Genomic DNA, 19,672 nt, shown 5'->3' with positions numbered 1-19,672 from the left:
TCTGCGTGGTTTCCCAGACTGCAGCTCTTGTGGGGGACACCTGCAGCCCGTGCCGGAGCCCAGTGCTCCTGGCTGCCTTCAGCATCCCAACCAGAGCTGGACACGGCCCAAACTGCACAGTCATAGGCTCCAGGGGGGCTCACTAGCACTCCCAAAGCCTGTGGGCAAGCACAGAGGGATTGCTGCCGATGCAGTGCTGAGAGCCCTGGAAACTCACGCTGAGATACCCCATTTTTCACAGATGTCGTGCTATGCATACTGTTATCCATTCTCATCTGGAGAAGGAGAGAGGAACTCCCTTTTAAGCCCAAAGCAGCTTATCCCCAGCCCAAGGGAGCCCCAGATGCTGCAGCGCTGCTGGGCACACAGGCAGGTGGGGACCGACCACTGCAGCCTCCTCCTGATCTTTGTGCAACTTATCTGACAATCTATTTCCCTCTGGGGCTTTTGTCCCAGACACTATCCCAGCAATATCTTCCCACTACAGACCTCATCACCCACCCAATATAGCCAAGTAAGTCGGTGGGACGTAGGGCAGGGTCTTTCCCCGGGCAGGAGGCTGGCGGTGCGCCGCAGGCGGCAGGCTGGCCGGGAGGCGCCGGCCGGACTCGGAGTGCGGTGTCTGGAGAAGAGGTGACCTTGCGGGATGCGGGGGCCTCCCTCCCTTACAGCGATGCTGCCTCGCATGCTGCAAAAGCAGCTCGAGGAGCTGGGCTGAGATCCTTGTTTATAAATTCTTTTTATGATGCACATTAAATATTTTCCACAACACAGACACTTTGTCTCTTCTTTCGCTTTTCCTTTGACACCTTTTCCCCAGCAAAGCCCTACAACTATTGCTTGCTGTGGCCTCATTTAGCATCATCATCGTCACCACGCATTCATCCTCATATAAAACAGAAATCTATTCCATCAAGCACTTAACATAAATATTAAAATAATGGAAGGGTCAAAATATAAATCTACACACAACTTCATGACTACCATAGCACCTATTACCAAGACAAAGCAAATTCTGGTTCAGGGGGAAGGGAAAGGGGATGAGGAGAAAGTTAGGAAAAGGGACTTTGACTGTCATTAAATATGTCAATCACTCTCTTTAAATTTTTTTGTTTTGTTTTTGTTTTAAGGTTTCCAACCTTATTAAAATTCATTTCACTAACCAGCTCGTTCTATGTCACTATGGATACCAAAGAACCCTTTTAAAAACTTCGGCGAGGCGGGGGTGTCTCAGAATAAAAACAAAACAAAACAAAACACGGCGACTTTCTGTTGGTGCTTTCATGACAAGTCCTGCCACGCGCCCCTCCCCTGCACCCACCAGTCCACAGAAGGGCAATTCATTTACAAGTCCAGTTCTCAGTCTCCCAGGATGAGTTTGACAAAAGAGGCGACGTCTGTCTCTTTGGATTCGTGCAGAGTGAAGAAAGGATGTTGCTAGGAAAGAAAAGAGAGAAAAAATATAAAAGTTTATTATTCACAACACTGAGGACCAAACCTAAAACCTTTTCAGACAATCTTCTAGACAGCAAAAAAGATTTCATTGCTAGCATCATATTATTGGGCTTTCCATGTTTTGCAGCTAAGACAAGTCGGGGAGCCCCAGGGGCCAATTCATGAAGGCTGCAGATTTGTGCTCCCCTCTTGGACTCCCTCTAAACCCAGCCCTGGCTGCAACAGCTGAGCTGGGCTGCTCTTGAAGCAAGGGAAAATATTTTTAAAAACTGCCTGTATCTCTAGCACCTCATGCCCTCACAGCTCTGCGGTGACCCGGGAGGAGACATGCTCCTCCTAAAACAGTGGTTACCCACCCCACCGCATGCTAGCTCCAACGGGAGCAAGGAAAACCTTGCAGGAAGGCTGACTGCAGTGGGTTTTCCCTCAGCTTCCTGCTTTATCTGTGTATTTACCCTCTGGTGACTTTTGAGTCTCATTTCTTCCCTGCAATTGCTCATACTCGCAGCAGGAGATGGCTACTTTACCCCTAACCACCGCAAAAAGGAAAGCTGTCCTGGCTGGAAAGCCATCCGCAGCTGTATGTTTAACTACTTAATCGTGACCAACATGGGAAGACATCCTGCCAGAAAATCTTGCCTACATTTCAGCACAAACGGAAAAATATGTGTAAGGAGAAAAAAAACACAACCAAATGCCCACTTGACAGCAACAGCAAAGCCCCTCTCTGCTAGCACCGGTGACTCAGTTTGCTACCAGGGGCGGCAACACATCATCTGAGACCAGCCAACTTCCACCTGAAATCACCAAACACTTGTTTGACACCCACTGTCCTGGCAATTAATTGTATTTATTTGTATGGAGGATGTCACTGAGAACCAAAAGGAAGCTGAGGCCCTGCGGGACTCAGAGGTGACCTCCACCCTGTGCAAAACAGTGTTGTGCTTCCCATACACAGGCTGGGGGAGCTCAGTTTGATTCCTGACCCTCTCATTTTGAGCCAGATTTTTAAAGACAGTTTGAGGTTTCCAGGGTTTCTCAAAGCTGTCCCTCACCTCAGTCCCTGAGCGTTGGCTGTTTCCATGATCATTTACAGCAGTGGCCAAGTGGAGGGAGAAGAGCAAAGAAAAGAGACTCTCTAAGGTGGGCTTGAGCAGAAAGTTATCCAGTGAATAACAAGAGGCAGCTCTGAGCAGCTGGGAAGCAACCCAAAGACACACTAGCGAGGAAGAGGAAGCACAATTATGTGGGGAACAGAACTGAAATGGGTTGAGGCAAGGATCCAGACATAATTTAAGGTCTCCCTGGGTCAGACAGTCACGGGAATTGAAGTGTCCCCAGTAACTCTGAGAGATGGCCCAAATGGCCTGCAGTGTTATTATCCCAGCGTGACGCCACTGCTTTCACATCCAAGCTAAGTCGCACCCAAAGCAGAGCTACCACAGCCTGGAAGCACCCGCAGTCATGACACGGCCCCATCTCTCAGTGAACCCAAGCCCTTTGCAATGACTGACTCTGGTTATAGCACAAAACACCCCATGCCAGGTGGGATGTGCTCCATGCAATGTGCAGGCCACCAGTCCTGCAGTAGTTTCATGCTCCACTTCACCTGGGGAAGTGGGTTTTTAAATGAAATTAAGCATCCGTATCAGTTTTTCTGATGCTTAAGATAGCACAGAGTCATATTTTCCATGAGAAACCTCAATTCCACAGGAAAGCAAGGGAGCAGTCTTGGTCTAAATGACAAGTCCAATCCAGTACCGCAACTTAATGCCGTAAGAGAGAGAGGAGGGAGGAAAAAACCCCAACAAAACAGCAACCCTCAACCACAGGACCTCACAACATTCATGTCAGCCATAAAATACCACAGCATTGAGATACTCTGGAGAGGTGATCCAAGAACCTAATTCAATAGAAATGCACTCGCTTGCCAATGGGTATTAATGCTGCAACAGACGGAGCTGCTCCGGTGAACCTTTTTGATAAAAGGCCATTTGGCAAACTTCAGAAATTTGCTTAAAATATATATGTATTTATTCAATAATATAAAAAAAAAGAAAAAAAAAAGCCATAAACCTCAAGCCTCCCTTTGTTTGAAAGCAGTATTTGGGCAAACTGTGTGTAAGTCAAATCTATATATAGTCTAATTGCATTACAGGGCCCAGCAAGAAATGCCACAGGAATTATTCATTGCTTACAACCCACGTTCAAAAGGTACATGGATTTCCAGCATGTCTTGCAGCTAGAGAGCACCTTAAACCCTGGCACCTTCACACCACAGAGGTCCCAATGCCTCCAAGCAGACAGCATGAGGTAGCAATGAGGCTGACCCCCTGGATGGCATAATGCATGTCCTACAAGTAATGGGGCAGGAGACACCAATGCCTGAGGAAATTCTACAGCAGTTCCACCCTTAACCCAGAAGATCTTGCCAGTGGCACCAGACAGGGGTGAGCATGTAGGGACAGGCAAGCATTTGGGTCAAGAGCTTCAGAAAGAACAGAGTTAGGCATCTCCCTGCCTTTAGCAAGCTCTCCTGCTTTTTGCCGTCTATTAGGAGCACCAGGATCAATACCAGAAAGTCAGGAGAGAGAGAGGCCATAAAGCTGTGGAGCCTAGCAGAAAAATCTCACCACAGACACTGTTCTGGCCAGCTCCAGTCCAGAGCTCTGGCTGAGTATACACCAGTGCCTGCACTGCTGGGAGTTCATCAGCAGTTAAGTGCGTCTGACCTCAAAGCCCTGCACTGCCTTGCATTTCCCCCATCAGAAGCCTTTATCAGCATTTTCTTCCTTAGCTATTCCTCTGTCCTCGACGTGCTCACAGCAAATGGTCTCTAAGCAGCAGATGAAATTCAATAACCGGAATTATTAGTCACAGACTTGTCTCTGTCCCTAACATCCAGGAATTACTCTGTCCAAAAAGTCTCCTCTCCAAGGCACCATGACAGTAAAGCCTAGCAGTCCACTCAGCTCCTGCAGCCCATGTGGAGCATCCATGGTGCACCCATTTCATTTAGGTGTTTGAAACCATCACACAAACCCAAGGGGATGATTTTATCCTCGCTAATTGACGCTTCACAGCCTTTTTCTTGTCCCTTAGCAAATTTGTTAGCTGCTTTTACATATTCTTGTCCCCTGATCTCAACGGAATAGCACCTGAATGACATTTCAAAGAGCATCTCTGATTTGCAGTCACTCTCCCAAGACCCTGAAGTGCCATGACTCTTACATCTGTTAAGAAATTAGAGATGCTAAGTATCCCAAATCACCAATCACTATGGGAAACTCTGTCCTCAGCATCTCATTGTAATCCATCTCGGCTCTGAACTAATACACTGCTTAATGCAGGCACACTCACCATAAGCTCTGGGTATGTTGGCCGTTCTTTGGAATTCTTCTTCAAGCTTTAATAAAAAAAAGAAGAAAAGTTTTAAAAATTTAAAAATAACATCCCGTATGCAATTTAAGCAAGGCATAAAATTATATCACAACAAAAGCAAGGTTTCACATCCCTGTAGAATAAATTAAACTACTCATCCATATATTAAGCGAAACCTTAGGCCTTGGGGACACCTACAGCCAACACAGCCTGCATATGGGCCCCGTATGGTACACAGTGCTGGGTACGCACAAGTGCAATGAGCTCAATCAAGGTCAAACAGGAGATCCAGAGACACCACATATACCAGTCAAGACACTGCCTGTTGCTGCGGGCCAGGTACAATTGTTTTTCTGGGTACTATCCAGTAGGCCAGCAACTAAGGGAATGAATACAGCCTCCAATCCCTGATTGGGAGCAGCGACCAAGTGGCTCTGAAGCACGTGTACAACTATTTGTTTATCACCGTGCTGTTATCAGCAGGGACGGTTACATGGGACATCCTTTTTTTCTCCTCTCCTACAACAGATGGCTCTGGAGGGTTGTAGCTGGAAGTTATTTTGGTTTCCCTCCAGCACAAAATAGCTTTTAAAAGACAGGACATAATCTCTACTCACTTCCTGACAGTGTATTTAGGGGAAAGACACTTGGAGCAACTTGAAAAGATCTTCACACACGTACACGTCGGTGGCGGGGAAAAGGTGTCACACTGAGCAAAACAAAAGTGAGAACCTCGGCGATGATAAGTCGCTCCTCTGCTGGGATTTGCCGGAGCCCAGAGGAAGCGGAGGACACACACTGAATAGATATTTCCTGCTTGCTGTGTGTAGCGGGCTCATGTTCAGTGTCATGTTGTGAATGAACAGAGGAACCTAGTAACGATACGTGCCAATATTGCCGAACTGAAGGTACGGGATGTGTCACATCCTCTGGGCTCAAAAGCAGCCCAAGCTGAGATGCTAAAGGTGAATTCGAAGGTTAGGTGTGTCCAGAAGCAGGATTTGGGTATAATCCTCCTAATTTAAACTCTCTACAAACAAAAAACTTGTTCCCAGATTACTAATACCAGGAAATCTGGTGACAAGTTACTGAAATCAATGTAAGTCTTCAGGAATGAAGAGCCATATTTGGATCTGATCCTGACTCGGACATCCCAGGAACTTCCCTGCAGTGGCTACAGGTAATCAGACTTTCGCTGCCCCACGCAGCAGATGGTGTGATTCACTCTGCGACCTCTTGAATTTGAGATAGGCCTAAGCCAGGCCAATCTCGATACACTGAGTTGATGTGACCTGATTCGGTATCAGAAGAAATTCTCAGACTCCAACAACACAAAACTAGCGCAATCTGCAGCCAAAGCACACTTTTTGAGTCCATGCCACTCCACTGGCGTTGAGGGATCTTCAGTGATCCTGAAGGACAGGAGTTACAAAGAGGGTAACCACCATGTGCTCACCAGAGCATGAGCTTTCAAGACATGAGTGCTGCTCAGCAAGGTCATTTTTCTCACATCATGAAGGGCTCTGGATATCTTACTCCTAAATCAGCCCACAGCTATAGCTGCAAGACACGGTGCTTGCAAAAGCAAAATATTCAGTGGGGAACAACAGCCTGCCTGGCACAAACAGGCAACTTTGCAATAACAAGTAGCGAGCCAGCAGCATGGGAGAAAGGCAGCTGGTCCAAAATTTCAGCGTAGGCCTTGCAAAAACAGCGGGCATTTTGTGAGAGGGTTTTTCTAAGCTACCTCCCGCCTTCGATAGACACAGAGCAGTGTGGGCACAGGCAGGTATTCCCCAGTGCAGGTCAGTAGAGGCGTGCAGCTGAATCACGGGGACCTCAAAAACATGTTTGAACAAGACTCCAAAGAATCTGAGTGTCAGTACTTAAAGTCCCCGGGCAGGAGTGGCTGATAATCCCCTTCCTGGGTCACAGCAGAGCCGGCCGGGCTCCAGGCCCTGATGCTGGCAGCTCAGGAACAGTCTCACATTTCTGTATTTGTCGATCTGCCGTCCTTTCTTGGCTACCATGCAAACCCACCATCCACCTGCCAACTTGGCAAGCCGCGGATGGCACCGCAACGCCTGGAAAATAAAAACGCCTCCCAGGCGGTTTCCAGGGAAGCTGGAGGGAGAAGCAGTCAGGAGCCACGGGGCCGCCGCCAGCTCTCTTTGAACCATACGATGAGGGCAGCTGTGAGTCTCCTCGGGTGCTGGGAGAGCCTGTGCTTTTATGCAGCTCTCGCAACCTCCAGACAGCGCGCATCTGCTCCAACCCTTTTCCTACACCACAGCCAAACTCTCCCGCTGCTTCCAGCTCCGAGTCCCATGGAAAGCCGCACAGCAGCCGGAGGGCCCCGGTGGCAGGACGGCCGCTGACGGGGCCACCACAGGGCAAACTCCACACCGGCCCTGCCCTCAGAGCCGTGTCCCCCCGGGAGTGGGAGGCAGGAGGACGCAGCCATTCTGCGTCCTGCTCCCCTTCCCTGCCCCACGCCAGCCCCAGGGACGTGAGGGGCCTGGTGTGCCCACCCGCACCTGCCCATGCTGCCAGCCCGGCCACAGACACCCTGTGTGCTGTTGATGTGGAGGCAATCAGATGGACAAAGTCTCCTAAATCCCTTCCTCCTCCGTGTCCCCCTCAAAGCGACCAAGCCTGTTCCTTGCCACCTCAGGCGGGGAAGACCCCACAACTGATGCGCGTTGCCTGCACAGCGCCAGGCCCCAACCTGGCCCTCACGGCTCAGGGAGGGCATGAAGGCCCGTCCCTTCACCCAGGGGGATGTTCTGTTAAAAAATTTGGGTTGTACCCCAGAGAGATGCCCGTGGGACAAGGACACAGGAGGCCGCTGGCACCTGCCCTCCTCTGCCTCCCCACAGCATGGTGGAGGCAAGCAGGGCCGGGGTGAGTGGGACCAGGGCGAGCGGGACGGAGGGGGTATTTTACCATTGCGAGGTAAAATCAACAAACTCCGCCGAGAACTTCTCTGCCGGGAGCTGCGGCGATGGCTCCTCCACCACCTGCTTGAGCTGCTGGAAGGGCGTCCCCCAGGAGTCGTAGGGAAAGCGCAGGATGGCCAGCTCGATCTGGGGAGACAGAGCCCACGTCTCAGGCACCAGGGGCAGATGCCCCACAGCTCACCTTCCTGCCCCACAGATTTTGGATTCCTGTGTGCCCACCACCCAGGGGTGTGGGTTTTTAGGCTCTTATTTTTAGGAAATACGTGGTATTTCCTCACCCCACCTGGCCACAACATCTTGCTTAACCTCCCCCAAAAGGAGGAAAGGCCTGAGGAGACCGAGCAGCCTCCATATTCAATCCGCTGTTACCCTCATGTTAGACATCGCTCGGGAAGATTAGACGTTAAAAAACAACCCCACATTTCAAAGGATAACTGCGCTATAAAATGACTCTGCAAGCAGATGGATTCCCCCTGAACGCTGCGTGGGAGACACTACCCATCCCTCCTCTTCTGAGGGGGACTTTGCTAATTGCTAAGCACTGAGAGTATTTTTTTGTGCTTTAAATTCAACCTGCTCCGCGGCGACAGACGTGCGGCGCCGGACGCCTTTGCCTTAGCCCATGCTGCCATCTCCCGGCAGCCCACAGCCACCGCAGTGGGGTTGTCCCCACCGGAGTGGCACCCCACCAACGCGTCCGAAGACAGCAAGGACTTGACAAAGCAGCTCCATCCTCCTTCCCTTCAACCCTGCGGTATGCTCCCTGGTACCCCCGGAGCTGTGTTCCCACTCCCACCACCACCACAAGGAACCAGTGCCACCCGTGTCAGGGGGCCTATGGGGAGGAAAATGAATCCACGAGCAACACTCAACCCTCCTGGCATCACTGCAAGTCCCCAGGTCACCCTACCATTGTGATCCCCAGGCTCCAGATATCAGATTTGACGCTGTACCCCTTCTGGTTCAGCTCCGGGTTAATTCTTTCAGGCTGTGAACAGAGACAAAGGCGGTTGAGGAACAGGGATGGCCCCAGCGTGATGCTCACACCCAGGGCTCACCGACCTCAGATGGGTCTTTCATGGTGGTAGGCCAGGACCACTCAGCCCGTGCCACCAGCTTGCTCTCTTGCTTGTCATGGGGCCAGATCTGGTCCCACATCCTTGCCGGTAAGGGCAGGCAATGGAATGGGGTCACCAGAAGCAGATGGCACCTGCACCAGGGACTGGGGTGGTGGAGCTGACCCAGCACATCTGGCAGGTAGGAGGTGACAAGACTCAATTCTCCAGGACCATTTTCACCCTGTGCAAGTGCTCCACAGAGAGCAAAACCTGAACAGTAGCTCCCAGGAGGAGTTTGAGGGACCCAGTCCCTGGGGAGTGTTTTTCGTCCCAGATGGAAAGTACTATTGTCCCCACAGGGCAAATGGCAAAAATGCAACACGGAGTAATTTATAGAGCCTTTCCCAAGGTCACAGGGAGGTCATAAGGTAGCAGGAAGCTACGCCCAGGAGATCTGATCTGACCCATGAGTTCTGTCTCCCCTCTCTGCCCCTTTACTTCAGAGGGATACGTCTTCCAAAACAAGTCCCCAGGACACATGCCGGAGGCTGATCCTTCCCCCTTTCAGATGACCCGATGCCCAGGCTCATGTTCCTCTGGCTGTCCTGCAGCAGCTTTCACACACAGCTTCTCCGCGGCTCAACTTACAGCCATGTAGGGTTTGCATCCTGCATCCATGGTTTTAGCAACCGAGTCAACGAGGTAACCGCTAATTCCAAAATCGCACATTTTCACCTGCCCCTGCGTATTGATCAACACGTTAGAGGGCTTTACATCTGCAAGAAGGAACACATACCACAGTCACTGTCAGGCGCGGGTGGCTGTGCCAAGCCAAAAAAAAGCCAAAGAGCTTCCTATCAGCAGAGGGCACCAAAGGTGCCCATGCAAATCCCTGCATTTGGTGCTCGCCAGAGACCCCACTGGCTGCAGCCAGTGCAAGTTCAGGTGACTGCCTCATGGGCCTGTCATATGTCCTGCAAGTGTCCCTTCACTTGCTGACTCCTCTCTCTGATTTGGGGGAGCGGGAGGTAACCCTGCATGTAACTGTTGTATCCCACCGCACAGGGGATGGCCACAGACATGAGAGTGCTCACCGGGGAACAGCTCAGCAGGGCTGGGGGCATCTCCAGAGGATGTCTGCAAACGGCTGGAGCTCTAGCAAGTCCCCAGCTGGATCTGGTCTCACACCAGCAAAAGGCAAAACCCATGGGGAAAGGATGAGGGGTGGGCAGAAAGGGTGAAAGGGAGCAGGGGCTGCAGGGGAAGGAAAGAGCAGTAAACTAAGACAAGAATCAAGATTTCAGAAAAGGCCTCTAATTTTAAGGATACCAAGCTTGAAGGCAATGTGAACAGCAGCAGGCGTGTGGGTGCTCCACATCTCATGGAAATCAGGCCAGTGTCTCATCTACTTATTACTGCCAGATTTATCTGCTTCCCATCACGGCCTTGTAATCCTTGGTGCATCCACACTTGCATCATGCTCATGAAGGCAGTTATAATCACCATCAGAAAGGGAAATTAAGGGACAAAAAGAAGCTAGTAAGTGATATCCACAAGAGCATGGAGGGGCTTTTCCTGCACAGCAGGCAATCGCTCCCTGTGAGGCTAACCCCAGACGAAATCTCAACACAGCGCAGGTAGTGCAGGCTACCCCGTTTTCTCTTGCCCCAGGACTGATCCTCAAAAGGCAGCAATCCTTTCCCTGTTGCTACTCAGAAATAAGAGGTCTCTTCTGCAAGAAGACCTGTCTTTATGTGATAAACTATTAAATAGAAGAGCTGAAACACCATCCGAAGGAGGCCAGAAGCTGCTTTTGAGTCCTGCTTATTAGAATTGGGTAGTTTACAGTTTGTTAACATCTGCTCTCTAATCAGCATTTTGCAACCAAAAGCTCCAGGTATCAGAGATCCTCACTTATCTGTTCCTATGCTGAAATAAGACAATTTTCAGTGGAAATCAAAAAGTAAACAGAAATCCAGAAGCCAAGCAGCATTTTCCACCTACTGTAAATGATACAGAAGGCAGAAATCCAACCCCCAGCCACATGCAGAATGTACAAAATGTAACTGCCTGCTAGAACTGAACTCTGTTTCAGATACTCCTTTCCCCGGCAGTCACACACTCCAGAGAGGGCTTTTTCCTTCTCATGACAAATTGAAAATGACCCTTTAAAAATAAAGGTGCCAAGCAGCAACACTGCAAATTTGTTTCTTTCTAAGTGTGTTCATGGCATCTTTGAGATGCTCTAGAGGGGAAAATGTCAGAAGAGTTTAAGGAGGGTATTTATGACTTCACTTGAGGCTATTTTAGATATCAAACTATTCTGCCCCATCAGTGCTCAGGGAAGCTCACAGAAGGGGATGAGGATGGCTAAATCACTGCCTGAGGCATCACGCTGGCATGGAGACACCTCTCACCGCATGTCAGCATGGAGCTGTCGAGCTAGGGGAGAAGCCTTTGCAAAAGCCTGATCCAAAGCCCACCAAGATCAGAAGAAAAAGTCTGGTTTAATTTTGCAGAGGTGTTGAAGCAGACCATGGATTTAGACCATGCGTTAAGAAAATGCAACCAGGGGGGAAACAGCCCTTTCTCTGCCAGCACAATCAGGCTGGAGTTCGCGTCTCCTCCACCTTGGGGAAACGCTGGGACCAGCATGCAGTTTTTAAAGAGCAAACCAGCAGACATCTCCTCTGACTAGGTTCTGCTAGTCATGAGATGCTGGGGAATTTTTTTGCTGTCAAAAGCCCATTTTATCCCGGGTATTTTGGGAGCCCTGTGCCTGGCTGCAAGGCCAGCCCTTGCGAGGCTGCAAGCGCGCAGCACAGGGCAGACAGACACCAGCATGGTCACGGCTGTGTGCCTGGCACTTACCTCTGTGGATCACGGAGAGCTTACTGTGTAGATGTTCTAGTGCTTTTACGATCTGAAACAACAAACCTAGCGTAAATCACAGCTGGCAGCACCATGATGAGGAGGAAATCCTATCTGGCTTCAGCTGCCCCAACCTCACCAGACGTCCTTGGAGGGAAGGAACTACATCTCCCACAAGTCCTGCACCCTCACAGCAGCCTGAGGTGACGGTGGCACCCAGGGATCTCCCAGGGGCACCAGGACCCTAATGAGAAAGCAAAGGAGCTGCAGGGCCCTCCCCAGATCTAAGGTCGTGCTACCTCTCAGGCACATTTTGGGTATTTATGCCTTATAAATAACATCACCTCAGACAAGATACTGGAAGCCAGCTAGGAACGTTCACGCGGGCTGGCCTGTGGAACATGCTTTTCCCGTTGCAAATACAGCAGGGAGACTGGGTCACGTAGGACTTGGTTTAGAAGATAACCAACCTTTCCCTTCTCTCCTCACCCTGCTAATACTCACAGAGACGGCTATTTTTCCTAAGATGTCCTCAGGAATCGTCAGGCCTTTGTCAATGACGTGTTTGTAGAACTTGTCCAGTGAGGTATCCATCAGTTCCATGCAAATCCACACGTCTCCCTGGACGATAAAGAAAGCAAATATATCTGCCCACTGGAACAAAGCATCCTTTTCTTTCATGCACAAAGGTCTTCTTTGACACTTGCCGTTTGCTGGCCTGGTAGCCTCTTCCCTGTCTTTTAAAAGCCATCCAACAAAACTGTACTGGCCTTTCTCTTTCCCTCCTCCCCGGCAGGAATGAAGTACTGTCCACTACCGTTTAGGGTGTATTTTCTGCCATCTTTTCCCAAAGCAGAGTCCCAGTGATTTAGGAGTCCTGAAAGTGTTGGGACTGAGGTTCCCTACATGCTCAGGTCACTGCAAATGCTCAGCCAGGAAAAGTTCAGCTCTGCAGAGCTGTGCTTAAAACCCTTCAATAAATCTTGCTCTTCAGAGCTTTCCACATTTTTCCTCCATGTGGCTTTCTCATTGCAAGTCAGGGCAATATTAACACTAACGGATCAGGCTGTGAGTCAGTCATCCCCATCACTGAAACCCACAACCAAGCCCCAACATCTCAGCACAAGGGCCTTGCACATTCCTGGCACTGGGGCTTGGCTGCCCTTGGCTCCTCCTCGCATGGGACCACATCTCTCCTCGTTCGCCAAGATACGTGACAGATCCTTACGCTGGGATTCAGCAAATCCATATTGCACCAAGTCTCCATGTCTAGATGGAGATAAAACCCCTGGCACTTGGAGGGAGCCTAGGCATGGGAATTCAGAGGCTGGGAGAGGATCCGGTCTCCCAGGAGCAGCGCGGCTGATCTCCAGGATGCCATACCTCTCGGAAAAGTGCCCCGTAAAAGGTGACAGTGAAGGGGCAATCTACCGTCCTCATGGAGATATCCAGATCCATCAATAACCTCTTCTGCTCCTGACTGTTCACCGTGGCTCGGATCCGCTGGAAGACAAAGCATTTTAGCGTTTGCTGTCAGCACCTCCGTACCATGCTGCTGCTGCAGGTGACTCACCACAGCCATACCCGTGCTGGCCTTGACATCACGCCTTTACTCTTTTATCACACCTCTTTGCGTTACCCTTTTATCATATTCTCTTTGTCATGGGCACATCACAAGTGTGCTGTGCACCCACGGTAGGAGCACCCTGGTGCAACAGAGGGCAATGGTGGCTGAAGGGGTCTTCTCACCTCAGCCCAAACTGCAGGTGATTTTGCTCTTCCCTGCAAACACTACTCGTTTTGCAACAGCCAAAAGTCACTGTGGCTTGGGAAAGGAGAAAGGAGCAGGAAATCAAACTCTAGGCTGGTGGAAACCCATGACTGTTAGTGCTGCAGTGGACATCTCTTTACATCAGCAGATTTAGGTCATGACAGAGGGCTCCAGCCCTCCAGCCAGAGCCTCTGTGCTCCCCATGGCTTTGGAAAATGGACATTTACCAGTCTCCCAGGGAAGAGATGTCATTTACATGAAATACCTGGAGACCCTCAGCTCAGAAGCACCACAAAGGGGCATGACACAGTCCAACACAGGTCACACACATATTCAGAATCACAGAATCATTCAGGTTGGAAAAGACCTTTAAAATCATGAAGTCCAACCATCAACCCAACAAAAAAAGTCTTTCTGCCCAGGAAACATGCTCCTTGGCCACAGCCACTCGAGGTCAGTAGTGTGATAGACTGTTCAGCATCACAGATGCAAGTAATAGCTTGAATGTTCCTGCCATACCCTCTACAGGTCTTCTATGATACTCAGACAGGTCTTTTGCAGTTTGGTGAACACCAAAGCAAACAAGAAGACCAAATGCAGAGCACAGAGGCCCTGAGAGGCATCCCAGCATCCACAGCAAAGTCTATCCACGAATGAGGAGCTAAGAATTTTCCTTCAGTTTGCCCATAGCTTCCAGCTCTGCATCTTTTTTTGCTTTTTTCTTATTCTGAAAGGAAACTTGAGCTAAAATTCAGCCAAGCAAAAACCGGTCCTTCCCAAAATACAAATTTTCCCATGACTATTTCCCTAAGCTGAAAGCTTATGAGTCTAAACTGTTGTTATGAAAACTTTTCATAATAGTATCTACAAGCCTGTCATGAATCAAGAGCCCGCTGTAGCAGACAAAATGTGAAAATCACAACAAAAATTTCCTGTTCCAAAGAGACTAAAAAAGTCCCAGATGAAGAAAATTTTCTTATGCAATTAAATTTACAGTATACTCTCCTTTACAGTTACAATTAGCGTGCAGAGCCCTGAATCTGAGGGTATATCCACATTGGAAAAAAATACGCATATTTAAAAAATGATGCCAAATAGCTTGTAAAACCCTAGCGAAAACAGGAACCTTGCAGACATAGACAAACAATATCTTTGTGTGGACCACAATGCTGAAACACGTTGAGCATCATGCTTTTAAAACACACCCCTTTTCTTGGTTAAACAGCCCAGATCTTCCTGGGCACACTTTGCCCCTGTGCAGAAAGAGGACTCCATACAGAAAGGAGTCGATCCCAGTAAAGGCATGCGTCAGAACAAGCGAGGTTAGGAATGCGCAGGAACGAGCGCGCAGAGGGTCTCCAGACACAGGGATACAGACAGAAAGCACCTCGGGAGGCTCACTCTACCTTCACTGCCATGATCTGCCCGCTAGGCATGTGCCGCATCTTCTCCACCACCCCGTACGCACCTCGTCCCAGCTCGGAGATGGGCTCCAGGTCGTCGGCTTTCACCTCAAAGTTCTGCGGGGGGAAAAAACCATCAGCGCGAAGGTGGCCGCTGCGCACGCGTGCTATGCAAGGAGCCAAACGCCCCTAAAGACCAGCCCCGCTGGGCACATAAATTCACCTCTGCATCCCCCTCCCTATCTGTGCTAATGAGGCTGGAAACAAAATCACGGTCCTCAGGGGCTGTCAGGAGGATTAACTACTGTGCAGTAATTAGCAGAGGTCTGAAGAGGACGCGCCTCGTAACAGCACGAGCAGGGAGCCTGTGTCGCCGAGCATCCCGAGCAGGGCGGGCGCAGGAAGGACCGTTCCTTCGGTGGGATGCTCTCGCCCCGGCCACCCGCCACCGAGTACCCCTCCCAGCCCCCTTTAGCTGCCGGCACTTCCAGCTTCTCCATCCTCTAAGGGCTGGGATGGAAAACACCACGGCAGCTTCTCCCCTAGGAATCACCTTCAGTCTTTCATTTTTTTGATTTTTTTTTCCTTCCATCCTCCTCCTCCCACAAACAATCATGGAAATATCTCCAGGTTTTTTTAAGGCCTGTAAAACCTTATTTCTCCAGACCTGTAGATGGGCCAAATACCAGCTGAGTGTGCCCCATTTTTAAACCACGGAGGATTTATTTTGTCTAGCATTCGAGATCTCTTTCTCCCGGCCTTACACAAAGGATGACTTTGTTTGGAGCCCTGCATTCTAACCTGCCCTTCTCCTTTCTGCCGCGATATTGTGCAGCAGCTCTATTTTTTACTTATTGTTATTTTTGGATGTTTAAAACATGCCTTCGCTACTAAAACCAGCCATTCTGTTTGCTGAACGCACAACCACATCAGTCAATCATCCTACAGAAAGAAGCGGGTTATAATGAACTGATTCACAGTGCATAATCCCACACCACTTTTTGCCAGCACAGCAGAAAAAAACCTGCAGCTTGAAATGTGCTGGCTGGGGATGCCATGGAGTGCAGGGCCCATACACTGCGGTACTGTGCGCTCGGGCTCCCGGTCATTCGCTCACAGCTACGTCGCCTGCAAAAGGAGCCCTGACTAACATTTTTGTGTTACGGCAGAGATTTAAGCATCTCTGACTGCCTGACACTGCTCCTACTGTTCAGCAGGACCCTCTCCAAAAAAGCACTTTGGCTCTCTCAAGGCCACTCTTAAATTTAGCAGCAGAGCTTAAAGGGAGAGGGGGGGAAGTGGCTTTCCCTAGGGATCAGGGGTGAGTGTAGAAAGGCTGGTGGAAGAGGGAGCACATCCTAAACAAACTTGGCTGGCCAACTAGGTAACAGATCTATGGGAAAAGCAAGCCATGGCATGCCAGTGCCTCCGAGATAGCAACATATCTGTGTCTGCAAAAAAGACTGAGCTCTGGGTTTTACAAGTGCGTTTCTCTTTGCACCATCCAAGACGGGCTCTCTGCCTCCATGCATGGAGCCTTTCTGGAGCGCTTGAGCTTCTCCTCGGTCCTGGGACTGCAAGGGAGAAATGATTTTCCTGGAGCAGGCGCTGGCTCTAGCAGCAGGCGTTTTCTCTGCCTCGGTGCTGCACCGTTTTGCTCCAGAGGCATCTCACACTCTTTCCACCTTCCAGCCCCTGCTCCATGCCAGGGAAAATACAAAATCCAAAATGAAAGAAAAGCATCCAAAGATAGACATTATAAAACACTATTGGATTAGCTTTTCACTTCATAAATTAACTCGCTGACAACGAGGCCTATCTTTTGCACCTAATAAATTTATTGCCCAGCTTTAAAGTGCCTTTTGTGCTGTGCCATTTTCTCCTATCAAAATAGCTGTCCTCAGTTTTGTTTTTTTCCCTGCTATTTTATTAGAACATCAGGTGGACTGGTTTCCATGCTGTCAGAAGGATTTGCTTCCAGGACAGGAAGATCTACCCTGAGTTAGACTCCTGATGAGATGTCCTTCAATATTAGTGAAGGGAAATACTTTGGATGAAGGTTTTAAATCAGCAAAGGGACTGCAAAGGGGAGTAAAATCTGCTGTTAGCAATTCCCTTGTTTTATAATCGTTAGTTCCGGGGAATTAGCTGCACCTTATTGAGGCAAGGAAGGAATTTCCAAGATGGAAAACATGAAGGGGACCCAGGTGTCACAGGATGAAAAGGGTGTGCGTTTGGGGACATGTTCATCAGAGCGGTGACAGCCAGTGGGTCACAGTGCAGCTGGCCATGGGGCCGCTGGCCCCACGCAGACAGCCCTTGTTGGAGAAGCACAAACACCAGCCACCAGTCGGCTCCCCGTGGCTGGAGGCGGCTGTCAGGGCTCACACAAACTCCCAGCCGGGCTCTTCTTAGCTTTTATTCATCCAGCAACTGCCTTCCATTTCAAGCAAAATGGGCTACATTTTTTTTTAATAGGTGGTGTTTATTAATCTGCCCTTTTTTGAGGGGGCTGAAGTTAAGCAGTCCCATGAGCAGCCTGCCTGGACAAGCAGCCAGCAGCACAGCAGCTAGCCCAGGATGGTCCCCGGTCCCCAGTGGTCTCCATCTCACCGTAGCTCCCAGTCTTACCTCCTCGCCAATAGAGATGCAGGCTTTGGAGTCTAGATCTCTGGGTGGCCTGCAGGAGAGAAAAGGAAAAATTTGTGAAATGTTCCTTACAAAGATCAATTTTCCCTCAATGAGTAAATACAACCTCATGGCCCCCCAGGCCAGCCTCTCCCACCTTCAGGCCAGCAGCCCCCACAGCCCTGAGCAGCCTAACCAGTCTCCTAGCTTTGCAGGATTAACAGATACAGCCAAGATCCACAAAGTCACCCCAAAAAGGGGTCAGGAAGGAAGCTGCTGGAGTTGGCATTTCTCACATTCAACCTGCCTGTGCAGGAACCCAGAGAGTTCGTTGTGAAAGGCAAGCCAGGTGGCAAGCACCAAATCTCTGCCAGCCTGTATGAAAAATGGATTAAACGGGCATAAAGGTCTAAACCCACTGTAAATGATGACCTAAGTTAGACAGCACGGGTTAACAGGCTAACAAAAGTCAATCCTCGAGGAAGCAAAGAAAGCCAAGCAGGCTGAAGTTGCACAAATTGCCTTAAAAACACAGGTTCTCTTTTGCAAGGCTGAGTGTGCAGGGAAGTGGATGCATCTTTATGCCTTGACCACACACATGTGACTCAAACGGGGTGGCAGAAGTGCCACATGGGTTAAAATTGGGTGCCCATTCTGTTTTTGCCTTTTCCTGCACAGGTCATTAAGCAGCACATGAGATGAACCATGGGCAGCGATGGCTAGAGGGTGATGGGCTGAGCCCCCCTTGTTGTACCTGGGGCTACAAGAGAAATACAATGGCTGTTAAGCTATTAGCCTCCCTAACGGTCCCAAAATTAACCAGGGCGTTTTGCCCCCGTCCCTCGTGAAGGGTCCCCGTTACCCCTGCAAGCATGAGCCGCGGGTGCTGGCCGTGACCGGCCGCTGGCCCTTGGCCGTGGCCGCGCAGGCGCTAGCAGAGGCTGGAAGGCAGCTGGGGTTCGTGGTTTTCTTTTTATTCTGCCTTAGTGTTTGCAGACTTACGTGGAGCTTGTCTGTGGTTGCTCAAATGCTTCTTTAGGAATTTTCAGCCCAGGGTTTCTCTTCTTGCCTGTGAAACAAGAAAGGGGCAGAATTAAAGAAAGGCGCTTTTTTTGTTGTTGTTTTGTTTTTTTTAATTTGCAAAACACGGCTTGTCTATATTTGTTGACCTTATTTAACATAAATGCCCTGCCAGACTGGTGGTGCAGACTCAGGGCACAGAGTTCAAAACATAAAGTGCCTTTGTTCAGCAACGCTTCATTTAGACCTGCAAGGTCTGGCTGCCAACTTGGTACAGAAAACAGGCAAGAGCTCTGGCAAAGGCAGGCCATGTGAAAATGCAAAGTGAAAGGTATTTCTCCTTCGTTAGCCCTACCGGCATAGGATCCCTTAAAACGTTTCTTAGACTTTAAACCATTCCAGATACATAACTGTGAACCTTGACAGGATTAAAAACCTTTTTAAAATTGAATCTGAAAGTCCAGAACCAGATTCTGATTCTGTTTAAGTGGATGTTTCACGTCTTAGTCATTAAAGTTGTGCAAACCCAGCAAAAATAAAGCAGCATTAAGTTTGCAGGCTTCAAAGCCATTTGTTTCTGTTCACACTGACCAGCCAAGCTTTTCTGAGCTGGATGAAGCTCAAGCTCTGAAGCAGTTCAAATGCAGGCTCTCCTGTAAAGGGGGTCCAAGCCGGCAGACACAAGAGCCAAGCAGACTAGAGAAATACAAGAACCTTTTTATGACTAAACATATACAGCCACATTTCAGCATGGGGTTTTGAATTCATGGATAAAATAACCTGAAAACATAAGTCATGTCACCAAAACCCCACGGTAAACATCTGGCTGTTTGGCTGTGTAATAAAATCCTTCGTCCCCCAAAATGGCACAAGCATCTAATTTAGGCATTAAACATTTTTAACCTAACAATTTATATCAATTACCGTCTTTCTTTTAAGCATGAGTTTTACTCTCTATTCCCAACAATCTCTTTCGAACTTTACCTGTACATGTTTGAGTTTGTTTTTCTTCTTGACACAAACTCATGTCAATAGATGTCTGCGCATCCCAGTGCCGGAGGGGTGCTAGATCAAAGTGCAGGCACCCAGAACTGAAAATGACCTTTTTGAAGCAATTAGTCAATT

The 19,672-nt window shown here is 49.4% G+C and overlaps 1 protein-coding gene across 1 annotated transcript; it reads right to left on the bottom strand.

Moving 5' to 3' along the window:
- Positions 1-1,359: 1,359 nt before the first annotated feature.
- Positions 1,360-18,879, bottom strand: MAP2K6 (mitogen-activated protein kinase kinase 6; the record flags this gene model as incomplete). Its single annotated transcript, XM_082008248.1, has 11 exons — positions 18,530-18,879; positions 17,531-17,579; positions 14,903-15,016; positions 13,109-13,228; positions 12,230-12,346; positions 11,726-11,777; positions 9,503-9,630; positions 8,707-8,784; positions 7,783-7,922; positions 4,816-4,861; positions 1,360-1,437 (listed from the first exon to the last, which is right to left on the bottom strand). The coding sequence occupies exons 1-11, from the start codon at positions 18,856-18,858 to the stop codon at positions 1,360-1,362; spliced, it is 1,251 nt and encodes a 416-aa protein (XP_081864374.1). The 5' UTR covers positions 18,859-18,879.
- Positions 18,880-19,672: the final 793 nt, after the last annotated feature.

Source organism: Phaethon aethereus (genome assembly GCF_964289735.1).
Source record: "Phaethon aethereus genome assembly, chromosome: 18".
Classification (NCBI taxonomy): Eukaryota; Metazoa; Chordata; class Aves; order Phaethontiformes; family Phaethontidae; genus Phaethon; species Phaethon aethereus.
Note: the sequence above shows the minus strand (reverse complement) of the source record. Positions and strands in the feature narration are given on the sequence as shown.